Genomic DNA, 13903 nt, shown 5'->3' on the forward strand with positions numbered 1-13903 from the left:
CCCCACACCCTTGGTGGCTAGGAGATTAGGAAGACCACCGGTGGACACCGCTCCCGTGCACGCCCTCGAGGAGATGCGAAACAAGGGAAGAGGATGTCGCCTTTGGACAATTAGGACGTTGGCATTCGGGGGTCCGGTGTGGCTTGGAAGGAGACGGAAGGAGTTGTGGAAGAGGGAGAGGCGTGTCCAGTGTGTCTTTTGGGGGGAGGTTCTCTGTGCTGGAGGAGGGGGTGGAGGGGGAGTGGGAGTCGGTGGTCGAGGGCGGGGAGGGGTCGAGGGGAGTGAGGAGGGTCGACTTTGAGGGGTCGAGGGGGAGTGCGACGGGGGGAGAGGTGTAGAGGAGGGAGATGAGGGTGTCGCCGTCGTCGTCGAGGTCGTCGTCCCCGCCGTCGTCGTCGTCGTCGTCGCCATCGATGTCGCGAGGGTCAGGGAGGGGAGCAAACCTGATTCTGTGTGAGGAGGGGGGGGAGGTGGAGGAGGAGGCGTCGTCTGAGGAGGCGTTGTCGAGGAGAATGCTGGTTGGGGACATCGTTGACCTTTTCGTCTTCGTCTCGCTCGCTCACCAATAAGAGGAGAATCGGTGTATCACCTTATTATGTAACACCCTCTCCTCGGGGTCCCTCTCTTCACCCATCGTCAGATCCAGATCCCATCGGGCACTCCCACGCTGCCTTATCGATCACTCCTCCGCTCTTCGCTGCTATCACCTCGGCATATCCCGTTCAGGAACGTTTCACGTCGATCCTCACCACCGCGTCTACTCGCCAGCCTATCTAGCCCGTACCACACTCTCACATCCCTGGCACCATCTAACCGACTCCCGCCCTGACTCTCCTCTCGCGAGCTACAACTCCGCGACAGTTTGAAAAGGTGAATGAAATCATCCCATCCTTTCTCCCCCCAACTCGTTCGGTGATTTCTTTCTCATTTCGAAACACGACACTCCTCGCGCTATCGATCGTCTCCTCCCACTCCGTCACATCCAAAACCACCCACCGAAACCCATCCTTCAACTCTCAATTCTCAAGCTAAGTGAAGAACACTCAACATTCACATTGGCAGATGTGGCTTGCACGACGTGCGACAACCGACACACCAATCTGGCAACCCACTCGAACTCGAAATTAGAATCTGAGCTTGAAGCCTGAAGCTTTGACGGACGCATAGAGCGGGTGGGCTCTGTCGCTCAGCACCAAGATACGATCAGAGCACTGGCACTGGCTGAAAAGGAGTTGATGGGCTAGTTACAGGTACAGTCACAGCTGAAGCCACCTCAGGCCGGCCATGACTCGGAAGTCTCGAGTCCCTCCAACCCCAACTTCCATGTCTGCTGCAAGCCCCTCACCATCTCGGAAATGTCTGTGTCTGATCCACCCCGGGCTCATCCGCCATGATGAATGATGAATGATGGCCGATGTGGCTACGAGTACCTGGTTGTGTTATGGTTATGTTATGGTATACGGTAATGCGGGAGTAGTCACAGTCACTTTTAACGTTGATCTTGTTGTCGTCCCTATCAATCAGCGTGACTCAGTACTGACCCGCATCTCGCTCGCCGCATCTCTCTCAATGTCATCTCCGTCATCTCATCCCAATGATCGATAACGATTCACTGATCCTAGGCCTACAACCACCACAGCCCCAGCGCCCATCTGACTCATCCATGCAAAGTTCTGAATCGGGTGCTCATTCAATGACAGACCCTCAGGTCCACGTCCACGTCCACACTGACACTGTCGACATACCGCGTACAACCGGCAACACAAGTCACAACCGCCACTGCAGCTAAATCCAGCCTTTCATGATGGACATCGTCAGTGACAGCATACTCACTCACTGAATGACAGAGTGCATATGACTCAGTTACGCAGGTTCGACCCACTCACCTCGAAGCACTCGGTATCCCCAAGATCCACGGTTCTAGATCGCAAGTTCAAACCATCGCAGTTTCTCTATAGAACACCACCACCACCGTACCGCCCACACGCCATCGACAATTTCAAATACCCAAAACCTATTCGCACCAGAGCCTGAATCTCTCACGCCGTCAACCCGCTCTCTCTCTCCATCCTTCTCTACAAGTACGCGAGTGGCTGACCTTCCGTGTCGATAAGCAGCGATGCGATGGCGTATATGTATATATATAAAAGTATATGAGAAGCGCTGATAAGCAAACCTGAACTTGAATCTGCTTGATTGGTAAAAACCAAACTCGAAAAACCAACACCAAAAACCTTGTCGGTGAATCTCGCGATGGCATTTTCGGCGACGGCGTTTTCCCATGGGACCCACCCTGATCCACACACCGTATGGCATCGACTCGGGTCGGGACACGCACGTCCTCGCGTTCCCGTCCCTCCCTGCCACTACCAGCGGGGGTGTATACTCGTACCACAGCACCGTCACGGTACAGCGCTCCACACCTCAGTACTCAGCACTCAGGCTTCACTGACAATCAACGAACCCTCCAAGTCAAGTTCTCCCCAAGCCCATCCCGCAAACCGCGGGGGGTTCCTCCTTATCCCAGACCCTCATCACTCGGCTCTATCTACACTTTTTAAAAAACTCACTCAACCCGGGAGAGTAGTAGTACTCCAGAATCAAATCTGTAGTTTACTAAAGAGAGATGCATAAAGAGCTATCGGGTATGAGTAGGGTACGTACGAGTCGACTCCAATTTGAAACCATGCCTGCAGCTCCGTCGAATGCGTGCGGCTCCCTGGGCTCACCGGTACTCCATGTTGATACCAAGTTTAAACGTTTATCATCATCGCAATATCGCATTATCGCATCGTTTGATCACGGTCGGTCGGGTGCGCCACCGGAGGCTTTTCTCGATTCTTGATTATTGAGAATAGGCTGACTGATGAGTATCCACCATCATGCATTGCATCTGAATCCGCATGATACAGTACCCTCCCAAGCCAGAGAGAGAGGTCCGCCTCATTCTCACTTCCGTCGTGCTCTCCATGCTGCCGACTGAGCATGCAGAGCATGACGGGAATGACGAGAGGCTGCATGACCGCGTTGGCCGATACATACCGTAGGGTAGGCGTCAACCCTGATAACAACCTGATACCTGTCATTAATGTCTGAAAAACGAAGAGGGGAAGGCGGGAGTGGAAAAAGGAAGGAAAAGGGAAAAGGCGAAAGGCGAAAAAGAAAAGGCTGAATTAAACAACCTCGATAACGAAACGAAAACGAATAAATAGGATGTATAATCGATGGTTGGATTAGGTCAGCCAGGGAGAGTAGGAGAGTAGGATCGATAAGTAAAAACACAAAGACCGGACTCAGTGCAGAAAGATAAGCTGATTCAAACAAGCTGAATCATTCATTCATCCATTCAACCCATAAACTGAATACCCACCTGCCCGGTCAACCTGAGCCCGAACGAGCTGACGCGCTCATAGCATCGGCTTCGTCAAAGAGTCTCTCGGAGTCCCACTTCAACCTGAAAGTTCTCCTGTCATCACGATCAGCGTCATCCGATGTCGCTGGCTTGGTGGTGACAACACAGGTACGCGCGGACGTATACGTACGTTACACTCTCTATACAGCCATGATACGACGACGCGTACTTCTCAGCCGGGCCACGGTAAAACGCGAAAGAAAAAAAAACTTGGCGAGTTCTGGCGAAGTCGCGAAAATTATCTAGAGGCGGTTCCGTAAGTGTTAGAAGGTACGGGAACGTGTTTTTTTTTTTGTTTACCCGTTTTACCGCAAGGTTTTGGAGGATCGTGAACTTTAGTAGGGAGATCCAGGGTTGCGTCGGTCTGTTGCGGTTTGGCGGTTTATGAAGTTATCGTTCAAACGTTTACGTTAACGTTCAGCGGGACTCCAGGCTCTCCGAACTTGAAATTCGTACCTGACAGGCATGACCAAGCCTAAGCCTTTAGGAAGCCTCTGCTCATGAATTCAGAAAGGAATGGTGGCCCATCATGGCATGGACGTCAATGATGGAATGAAACGATGATGCGGCGGCGTCTTAGTGCTCCACGACAAATAGAGTTGGCCCGCCACGGCTATATGCAGCTGCAGCCAAGAGATCGCAGCGAGGTCACCGTCGTCGTTCGTGGTCATGAGATGCAGAGTAAGGTAAGGTTCGTAGCCCAGCCCAAGCTCAAGTCGCTCATGTCAATCCAACATCAACCGCCACTAGCACGACTGCCCGTCAATTGAAGCTCAAGCTTATTTCAAGATCCGAGTCCCCGTCCCTTCCTTGTTTGAGTATGTCCCTATGTTCTTCGTTCATTGTTACTTCACTCGGATGCCAATCCAGAATCATGTGAGCCGGCGTTGGACGACTGGCAGTGGCACCTGATCATGGCCGTCATGCATCCTTGATGAAATCAGTGTCCTGGCCTTCCGGATCCTTGCAATTCTTGCACTTGGCATGACTCAAGCTTGAGCCAACGACAAGCCATTCAATTCAATATTCAATGATCGTGCCGATCATCGACATCATGGGTCGGCCTTCCACACTCCGGCTCGCGCGGAATTCAAGAGGGAAAAGTGGCTCAAAGGGGATAGCACCCTCTATCGAAGGTATACTCCAGTGCTTGGTTGAAGGGGATACACAGACGGGAGGTACCGTGACACGGTCATGCACTGTCTACCATATCATGTGGTATCCGCAAGTGGACGTTGGGATGTTGCACTTGGTGATAGTACGATGGGCCCGGTGCACTATCCGGCTCTCTGTTTTCCGCAGTTATCAACGGGCTGAAGATCGCCGACATGGGTTGCCAGTAGGAACATGGAAAACTCTGAGCTTTCTCTCACCGACTATTCCCGCCCCCGTCTTTTTGGGACTCATTAAATAATTCACGTTCGTACCCCTCAGACCTCGCAGCACCCATCGATCCGTCGGACCACAGAGCACGGGAATCCCACTCTCGGAACGGATCTTATCTGCGTTCTGTCCCCCCCCAGGTAAAGCCTGACAAGCGCCGAATTTATAACTGAATCTGTACTTATGTTTTCGGTCTGAGAGCTGTCATGGCATCATCACAGCCTCGACAAGGCGCGCAGCATTTAAAAAAAAAGAAAAAAAAAAGACACTGACGCGTACTGATAATCAGTGTAGAACCGGCCATCATATGAACTGTCCCCAAGACGTGGCGTTTGTGCCTTTTCGAGTCGCTCCGTCGCTCGACTTGGCCGTTCCTGGCTACCTCTCGATCTCTCGATCTCTCCACTAGTCTCGAAAACTTGGAAGCTCGATGCTGCTGGGGTACACGAATGATCTATGTCATCATTTCCGCACTCCAGCATGACTTCGAACGGCGGTGGCGACTCGGAGTCCCTATCATGTACTATGGGTGTTGATAGTGGGATTCGTGGCAATGGTACGCTTGACACACCTCTACATAGCTTACTGCTTTGCCTCGCATATGCGACATACACTTCAAGGAGGAAAAGCTGCACGACGTTCGTGTTTGTGTTTCATGATCCAAGCCCAACGGGACCACGAGGACGACAGACTTTCTTACCTTCTGCAACTCTATCGCCAGTTGTTTTATTCATGGCAGCATAGCTAATACAAATACAAGTCGTCGTATGTCATTGCCCCCATTTACCCGGTACGAACGCAAATACAAATACAAATGCCATCATAGCCTCAGCATCCAACATTTACATCCTAGCATCAACTAGCTTAATCAGTCGCCTCAGTGCCATCTCGAGCTCCCCATGTTAGCCATACGCACAACAATGCGACTTCCTGACATACCCGCGCAGTATAATCGCTCACTCTCTTCCCCGTTGGTATTACCCGGAGACACCACCCACTCCAAGCCACCGCCGCCGCCGCTTGTCACGCATCGATCCAGGACTCCACGCTGTCGCACAGATTCTGTCGATATCTCATATTGGGAAATCCAAGACTCAGAAAACAAACTCTCAAAGGCGAACAGGATCCTCACTAGATCTTTTACGTCTCGCCCTCCACTCAGACAACTACAACTTCCCCCATCTCTGCGCGCTCCTAACGCCGTGTGGCACTTTTCGCAAACTATTGGTTTTCTGGTTTTACGTGCTCTATCACTGGGATGCGCGTGGTGTACGAGCTTCTTCAACATAAGCACGACCTCGTCACTGTCGTTTCGACCGAAAGTGGCATGAGGGTCGCTGCTACTCATAGAAACTCATAGAAAGACTACGCGATGAGTCTTTATCACCGTCATGCGCCGTGGTATCCGAGCTTCTTCAACATAAACACGACTCATTCCCGTCGTGCCGACGACATTTGCCGGAGGTCCATCGCCCCCGAGCCGTCACTCATCGAGAGGTCGGGGGGCTCACTTCAGGAGTGCCTATTCGCTTTTGGGAACGGAGCCTGCACAACCTGGGATCGTGCACACCTCGGATATCACATCCCTTTACGCATCTTGCTCGGAAAAAAGAAAAAGAAAAAAAAAGAGCTCGAGAGTTGGAGCACGGTCATAATAAAGTTGCTTGTGTTGATCATGCCATGATACCATGATTGCGCGAGTCGTTCACCGTGAGCGGCACTTTGTGAACTTTTGAACTTTGAAGCTTGAAGACGGGCGGGTCAGCTCCATTTTCATAAGAGGCAGTCTTGTTGCGTCATGGACGTCGTCGGAACATGCTATCGAAAATGAAAACCAAAAGTGAAGAAAAAAAAAAAAAAAAAAAAAAAAAAAAAAAAAAAAAAAGAGGCAAAATCAGAGCATTTTCCGTCCGCAGACTCAATTATGCAGAACTTGGGGACAAACGGATCTCGTCCCGAGAGTCTTGGATGTCAACCGCATCCAACACGGCACATGACACAACCAGAATCCCCATTCTCGGACGAATATCGTTTCGCCTCGATTGCGTGCAATGTCCCTCTATTCACACCCTGATCAAACGCGAACCTTCCAAACATTCTCCTCAACCTTGAGATCAACTACTGTTCTGGTTGTCGGTCGGTTTGCTACTGTTGTGAGATAGTGCTGAGATGCCATCGTCCAAATCCCATTTATTAGATACTTTTATAGTACAGCAATAAAGTCCAATTTCTACATTATTTAGTAAAAGACCTTGCCGACTTGACTCGGGGCGAAAGCAGCACCGTTGAAGATGTCATCCTTAGAAACGCCGTTCACCTCAAGGGCTAAACCGCCTCTACCTCATTCTGAGACCCCTCCCTAGCTGCCGTGCGGATGCCCGAGTCGAGCATGATCTCTGGGGTGTCGTCCTTCTCCGTGACCTGTTTCAAAAACATACCCACCCATTAAAATCTCCCTCTGCGTCCATAGAGCCCTGAAACACGGGGGAGGGGGGAGAACGTACCGTACTCGATGCACCGGCGGTGGACACGCTCGTATCTCCGTTGACGGTTATGTTGAAAACAGGCGTCTGGACCACGCTAGCGTGAAACTTGGAGGTTTCACCTTGAGTATTGTTGAGCCACGTTCGACCGCTTTCTCGAGAATTTAGCCTATCGACGCAATCATGACAGATCAGCGCCCCAGTTCGTCGTGATAGTCATCAAACTATGGTACTCACATGGCAACTAAAACAAACACAGATTAAGTAGAATTCTCGGTTAGAAGGCTGTGAGTAACTCGAGGGGAAAAACCGACGTACGCAAGGTGTTGGTATAAAGTTTACTCTTGCATAGATGAAACGGCATCCTAATTGGGTAGTTTTAGTACACAGCTGCAGCAGACGGAGAAACGAAGCTGAGGCTTTACCAGTAAAGATCGGTCGCTGCGCATAGATACGCAATGAGCATTCCGAGCTGCACAAATGTAACGAGGATACCGCGGTTCACCAGAAAGATGAACAGGGTTTTAATCCGAGAAGAGCCACTCCTACAGAGAGGGGTAGATGCATAAATAACTAGGGGCAGTCGCGATAAATAGATCGCTATACCTACCTCCTTACACCGGTACGAGCCGGAGAGAGTATGTGGCATAATGCGATTGTCGTAATCAAATCAGCTACCACCGCACAACCTTCCTCGGCACCAACAGCAACCTGCAGCACGTCAACAGACGAGTCCAAATAATTTTCACATCTGGCTCTCACCTGTACTGGTGTACTCGAAAAACGTTGCGTTGTCCATATCACTAACCAAACAGCCCTGACTTGATAGTGAAGGTCATAAGGATGTATACGGGGTGGGGGTATGATATAACTCACGAGTGCCGGAAGCTCAACGATACAAAAATACACCGTCACAACCGTGTCCCAGTCGTATAACTCTGAAAATGCGCACCTAAACCAAACACTGCAAAAAAGGCCTGGCAACAATCGGATATTCAGTATATCTTTTCCCGACGAATAAAAAGGGTGGGGTACGGACCACAACAGCAGGAACTAGCCAAACCGCACTATACCTCGGCAACACAAGCGATTGCTTGTATACTAGGCGTATTTGAGCTAAACAACGTGAAATTCAGTGAATTGAATACTTACTCTTATAGAGCCGAGTAGCAAAATATAATTGCGTCCTGGGAAAGGTGCCAGTGAGATGGCGAGGAGCGTTTCAGAAGTGGAAGACGTACACACAAGTGACAAATGCTGTCACAAACGTTTCAACACACCAGGACCTACAATACGCAAGGATTTTTCCGCACGTAAGTTTCTTGGCGTCCCATGCAGTATTGAATTATACTTGCGTTGGAATTCGGGCGAACGCCATTACATTTCCAAAATTCACGAGCTTGCGGAAGCGACCGTCTGATAAAGGCAAAGGAGCGAAAAAATAATAAAAACGCACGAAATAGAAATACATTGTTTCTCCGATTAGCACGCTGCCTGCTGGATCGAGAATTCTGGGATGAAAGGCAGTTAAGAATATAATCACGCAAATGCCCCAAGTCAAAGTACGACGAACAGGAGTAAAATCACCTGAGTTTCCAGAACAATATGTTTGGTTCAGTGTTAGCGTATTATGATCACGAAGGGAGAGCGCAACGCTTACTAGTGCCTTGATAGTCCAAGGATCACGGCTGTTATTCGTGAAATATATGTAGCCTTGCACGATAGAGATCCCAACGAGGCTAGATGTTAGGAGACGGTGAGCGGAGGCCTTCAGAATAACATTCCGATCAAAAAACGAACGCTGTCGAGAAGATAAAACCTGATGGACCCATCAGAATCAGATAAAATATCACGCCTCGAGAACGACCACTCACCCCAATACATGGCCCCAAAGAACAGTGGTACATTGAAGCCGTTCATCGTGATCTCAGTCCTCGCGCGTTCAACTTGGGTGTGCAAAGCAAGCAAAATGTCCGAGTCGACCGGCCAGAACTACTTCACTGGGTCGAGTATAATAGTTATCTGGAAGAAAGATTAAGTCGACCTCGCTATTAGAAGAAAGGAGATATAGGGTAATAGTTGACCCCAAGCTCAGCGGACCTACTAGTTTGGATTCTGCAATTTAATACAAATGCAGTATGTATATATTGTACTTGCTGCATCATAAGAAGGAGCATGGTTGACATGTCGTTGACAAGGAACAAATGCCACACTCAGGATTTCGACCCGAAGTCTAAGGTTTTCAAGTTTGGCAGGGTCGAAAACGCTAAGCGGCTCTTTGGAAAGCCGAAATGTCAGTTGGTGCCGTAGGGTTCAATAGTGTTCAAACGTAACATATAAGCTTCACGATTTACATGTAAGTACCAATCAAACATGGAAATTGTACTCTCCCGATCGGCAGCCATTGCACTGACAGTCTGCCCGTGAATCGGACATTTTTGTATACCTCCAGCCTCTGAGTCTAAATTCGTGATAGGTTACCAGTGGCTCGCTCTTGGATAATACCACAGCCTGCAGTCTGAGTACTAGGCTGTGTAAAATAGCACGATGCATGGCAGTTCAGCGGCGCGATAACAGTAGCCGAGTCTTGGAGAAATCTAGTCATGTCGTTGCATTGAATGGTTGTCAACCATGTCTTCGCAGTCTAATGGATTAACTTTATCTTGTGCCTATGCACCAAGCAAAAAAAATAGTCAGCTAATCGATATCGTCGTCCAGTAACGTCACATTTACCAATTCCAATGAAGATGCGCTTCTGACAACAGCGTGAGGGGAAGGAGGATAGTTGGGTGCGGTAATATCGAGAACAGGGATATCATCAAATCGTGAATCGTCAATTCGGGGGCGGGTATTGGCATTGTTCGCGCGACTATGGTGCCGAATTTCTCGTGAATTAAGCCTTCACCCCACGTGAGTATAAACATCAGTCAATGGCGATTGTGCTCACATGGCAACTAGGGATATTCATAGCGAGGTCAGATGAGCATCGGATAAGCCGATACGACAAACGCACGAAGAGTATTAGCGTATAGCTTGCTTTTGCATAAGTGGAAGGGCATCCTGTGAGATGCTCTGTGGTTTGCATGTTTTGTGTGGAAGTTAAGCGTTAGGCTCACCAATAAAGATAACTTCGCGCGCCCAGATACGCTACGAGAACGCCTACCTGAAAGATCGTGACAATGATGCCCCTATTCATGACAAAAAAGAAGAGGTTTCTCAAACGCGAGCTTCTCCTGTTAAAAAAATGGTCATGGGCCGCCCGATAAATACGCGCGATAAACTTACTGTACGACACCAGTACGACTTGGCGAGAGGATGTATGACAAAGTTGTGGTTACAAGAATATCTGACAGTACCGCAGAACCATCTTCTAAAATAACTATAACCTGGGGTGAATCGATTAATGAAAAGTGATGTATCTTGAGGCTTTCTTGCTTGCACACCTGCATGGTAGTACTCGCAAACTGAGACGTCGGCCAGACAGACATGAAGTAAGTCTCCGCTGCAAAGAAGAATGAGAATTTTGATCTGCACAGAGGGAACGCGTTTTTCTTACACAAACCACCCACTGACACACAACGTCTCTCATTAGCAAGCTCGCGAAAACAGTAATTGACGATGCATACTTAACCCGGCCACGGCAAAAAAACTCTGCACATATATGAGAAAATAGCAGACTAACCCGGTAGTTGAGAACATACCACAGCTACAGGTAAAAATCTGCCGTATCCTGGAAGTATTGCGCATGTCCTATTTACTGGGGTGGGGATCAGAAAATGAACCATACCATAGCAGCTAGAAAACAGGCACTTATGTAGATCCTGCTGGCAAAATAAAGCTGCGTCCTAAGAATAAAAGGCTCATTTCGGTAAGGAAGTCTATGTTCGAGCTAAAAACTTACATGCAGGTAATCAAAGTTGATAAGGCCTTCTCGGCCCACCACGATCTACGTTGATCGAAGGTTATACGATAGAGCATGAAACACCAAAAGGCTTACATCGGGACTTCGAAGAAAACATCAACGTTTGCAAAATTCACAACCTGCCATAGGATGCGTCATTTTTGCGAGTTAACGACATAGTTGGATGGGAACGAACAAAGTAGTGAAATATGGCCTGCCCCATCAAGACTGTCGATGCGACATCGAGTATACTGTTGACAGATATTCTCATAAAGGCATCCTATCAAAGAGTTCGCTACATACAGTAGGACAGTCACCTGACGTCAAACGCATGAGTTCATGGGCTGAAAAGTAGCCAACATTGCTTACCAACAACCTCAACGACCACCTATCTGAATTCCGCGAGAAATACATGTAGGCCTGTACAACAGTGGCCCCAACTAAACTGGATACCCCGGGTTTCAATAACAGTGCAATTGGTATAAGACCACACGTACCTTGTCGCCAAGACAAATCCTAACACAGAGAATCGCTCTAGCTACAACGTGATTGAAGAGTGGTGAACAGCTTACCCCAATAAAGAGGCCCATAGAAAACCTCCACACTCCAAGTAGCTGGCGACGGGGGTGGATATGAGGGAGTACTTAGAGAAGTATCACTTGAGTAGAATTCTGACATAGGGATTGAATCGACTTCCCCAGACTTTTGATACTGGACATGGGATCGAAAGACCTGGATGACTAAGGTAAGCCAATCATTCTATCCGGCATTGTTATTCGCGTACTGTTATAACATGCAATACTACCAAATACTGTGTGTTTGAAATTCGAATTACATGCCTAACCTGGAAATCAATGTAATAGGACTAAAAAAAGAACCCACATAATAACACACAAACGCCTGCATGTTCTCACAGAAGCGGCGCCATTCGTGAATTAATGGTCACGACCACTGCACGAATGTATACGACGGCGGAGGTAGGGCCATCATGTGTGAAGGATGTTCTGTCTAGGTTGATGACACAGTGAAGTCAGCATTCGTGACGAAGAGGGTGATATGCTACATACCAGGCTTATTTGGGCTAGGAAATTGGCGCCCACGATAAATACATGCGGCTCCGGAGTCCCGATAAAAAATATCTAAGTGATGTTGAGGTGATCTACTACATCTAACCTCACCATCATATAACTTAGGTAATTCCATATCCACGAATCTTCTTTGAATAGGCCTCGGGGTTAGTCCTCTATCCTGAAAGCGATGAAGATACAGGAACAATATAAATCCCGATGGATAGAACTCAGCATCAAATTTTAATCAGGCGGCCTACGAGTCCCCTGTCAGAAGGCAATTTTAATTTCAGCAAACACACTCACTCACTGTGAGTCCATCAAGATCCTGCTTTTATGAAGATATTTACTAGCTTACACACAATATCACCCGCTTCAAGGGTCAGGCAAGTACACTTGTCTCCGCAAGTTACTCTACTGATAGGGCATCTAACGTGTTAGATAATCCCTGCGTCGGTGTTGATAAAGGTTGAATCCAAGAATAGAATGACCACATAGAGCCTAAGTCAGCTGAGTAGGTGAGAAGATCATCTGTAAGTATATTCATGGGCTGGTCCCACTTGGTGTCGGATAATATTGGGTGTGAGATCATTGACACAAACCACGACAACTACATCTACCTTCAAGTTCATTCATGTGCTTCAGCTACATCTCCCCTGTCCCTTGCCCCACCAGCTCTCGAGGGAATGGAGCTTGGCATACCAACCTGTAGCGCATGCTTAAGGTCCCTCGCTGTCCCAACTGAAGATGTAGCCTCGACCATACCAGTAACGGTAGAATTACTGTCTATGGTAGCCCCATCATCTTGCTTTGCCTTTGTAAGCAGCTGCTTAACTGCCCAGTCAATGTAACCTGTCTTGTTTGTTTCCCATGGGCGCTTGCTGTGATCAGGAATGGGGAGCTTCGAAAGAATTGTTGACGATGGATCTAGCGTTGGCAATGATGAGACGGAGTTAAACATCATTTCTAAATGATCAGGAATGGCTGCCAGTTCTCGACATTGTGGTGATTGTAAGAAAGCTATGCGGTTGGTGTAAGTTTGAGATCGGCGCAGCTTAGAAGATGACCTTCGCACTGCTCGTTGATATAGACGATTGAGACGACGTTGCTATGGTGTCTCACGTCAGATGAGTGATCTTTAGTGGCATAAAACGGACACCTACAGTATCAATTTTCCTCCTCAAGTCTTCAAGTTCAGCCAATAACTCTGTTTCCCTCTCAGGTGGATACTCCAAGTTATTTCCCTTCTGGTGAGGAACGACGATAGGCAGGCTCGCTGGGATGGCAAATATATTTCGTAATGACCACAGTTCGAAGAAATCGAAGGCGATGTCGGCGTGAGATTCCAGGAGCGTCTGGAATGCAACTAGACCTTGTTCCACTTCCTGCGTGCTATCCCAGTCCTCTTCTACCGCAGCAGCGCGTTCGTCGGCCCAGCGTTGCAGGAATTCTTCCATGCCATTGACGGCGAGGGTAATCGCATCATTCGCGTGATTTATTATATCGTCCAAGAGGAGCTGCGGCGAGAAGTTCAAAATCTCAGGTAGTAGCACTGACGGAACGGTAGCGGCTTGCATGTTGATTGCCATGAAAGGCTGAGCGAAGTCACGGTCGCGACGCGACTCTTACGCTACAATATTTGTTTCACGTGACCCAA

At 48.6% G+C, this 13903-nt stretch overlaps 6 protein-coding genes across 6 annotated transcripts; 2 read left to right on the forward strand and 4 right to left on the reverse strand.

Moving 5' to 3' along the window:
• Window positions 1–1411: 1411 nt before the first annotated feature.
• SERLADRAFT_397000 (uncharacterized protein) lies at window positions 1412–1945 on the forward strand (the record flags this gene model as incomplete). The annotated part of the gene is made up of 2 exons (XM_007321449.1): window positions 1412–1796; window positions 1887–1945. One exon carries the CDS (start codon window positions 1595–1597, stop codon window positions 1787–1789), a length of 195 nt encoding a protein of 64 aa, XP_007321511.1.
• Window positions 1946–3527: 1582 nt separating this feature from the next.
• SERLADRAFT_397001 (uncharacterized protein) lies at window positions 3528–4272 on the forward strand (the record flags this gene model as incomplete). The annotated part of the gene is made up of 2 exons (XM_007321450.1): window positions 3528–3654; window positions 3713–4272. One exon carries the CDS (start codon window positions 3973–3975, stop codon window positions 4180–4182), a length of 210 nt encoding a protein of 69 aa, XP_007321512.1.
• A 372-nt stretch (window positions 4273–4644) lies between these two features.
• SERLADRAFT_474516 (uncharacterized protein) lies at window positions 4645–6653 on the reverse strand (the record flags this gene model as incomplete). The annotated part of the gene is made up of 2 exons (XM_007321451.1): window positions 4645–5026; window positions 5090–6653. One exon carries the CDS (start codon window positions 6141–6143, stop codon window positions 5673–5675), a length of 471 nt encoding a protein of 156 aa, XP_007321513.1.
• A 313-nt stretch (window positions 6654–6966) lies between these two features.
• SERLADRAFT_474523 (uncharacterized protein) lies at window positions 6967–9612 on the reverse strand (the record flags this gene model as incomplete). Its single annotated transcript, XM_007321452.1, has 19 exons — window positions 6967–7216; window positions 7300–7447; window positions 7516–7522; window positions 7597–7643; window positions 7704–7823; window positions 7889–7989; window positions 8041–8099; window positions 8155–8166; window positions 8231–8255; window positions 8318–8379; window positions 8431–8465; window positions 8520–8564; window positions 8634–8677; window positions 8735–8789; window positions 8852–8865; window positions 8939–9017; window positions 9079–9097; window positions 9153–9300; window positions 9379–9612. The coding sequence occupies 18 exons, from the start codon at window positions 9196–9198 to the stop codon at window positions 7121–7123; spliced, it is 1014 nt and encodes a 337-aa protein (XP_007321514.1).
• On the reverse strand, window positions 9581–11957 carry SERLADRAFT_474530 (uncharacterized protein; the record flags this gene model as incomplete). The annotated part of the gene is made up of 16 exons (XM_007321453.1): window positions 9581–9947; window positions 10012–10338; window positions 10395–10511; window positions 10564–10664; window positions 10722–10780; window positions 10835–10846; window positions 10905–10929; window positions 10980–11035; window positions 11089–11123; window positions 11180–11224; window positions 11276–11319; window positions 11376–11430; window positions 11483–11496; window positions 11549–11624; window positions 11677–11695; window positions 11752–11957. The coding sequence occupies 15 exons, from the start codon at window positions 11855–11857 to the stop codon at window positions 10254–10256; spliced, it is 849 nt and encodes a 282-aa protein (XP_007321515.1).
• A 608-nt stretch (window positions 11958–12565) lies between these two features.
• On the reverse strand, window positions 12566–13835 carry SERLADRAFT_474531 (uncharacterized protein; the record flags this gene model as incomplete). The annotated part of the gene is made up of 3 exons (XM_007321454.1): window positions 12566–12805; window positions 12867–13354; window positions 13410–13835. The coding sequence occupies 2 exons, from the start codon at window positions 13833–13835 to the stop codon at window positions 12875–12877; spliced, it is 906 nt and encodes a 301-aa protein (XP_007321516.1).
• Window positions 13836–13903: the final 68 nt, after the last annotated feature.

The sequence above is a fragment of the Serpula lacrymans genome, assembly GCF_000218685.1.
Source record: "Serpula lacrymans var. lacrymans S7.9 unplaced genomic scaffold SERLAscaffold_11, whole genome shotgun sequence".
In the NCBI taxonomy this organism is placed as follows: domain Eukaryota; kingdom Fungi; phylum Basidiomycota; class Agaricomycetes; order Boletales; family Serpulaceae; genus Serpula; species Serpula lacrymans.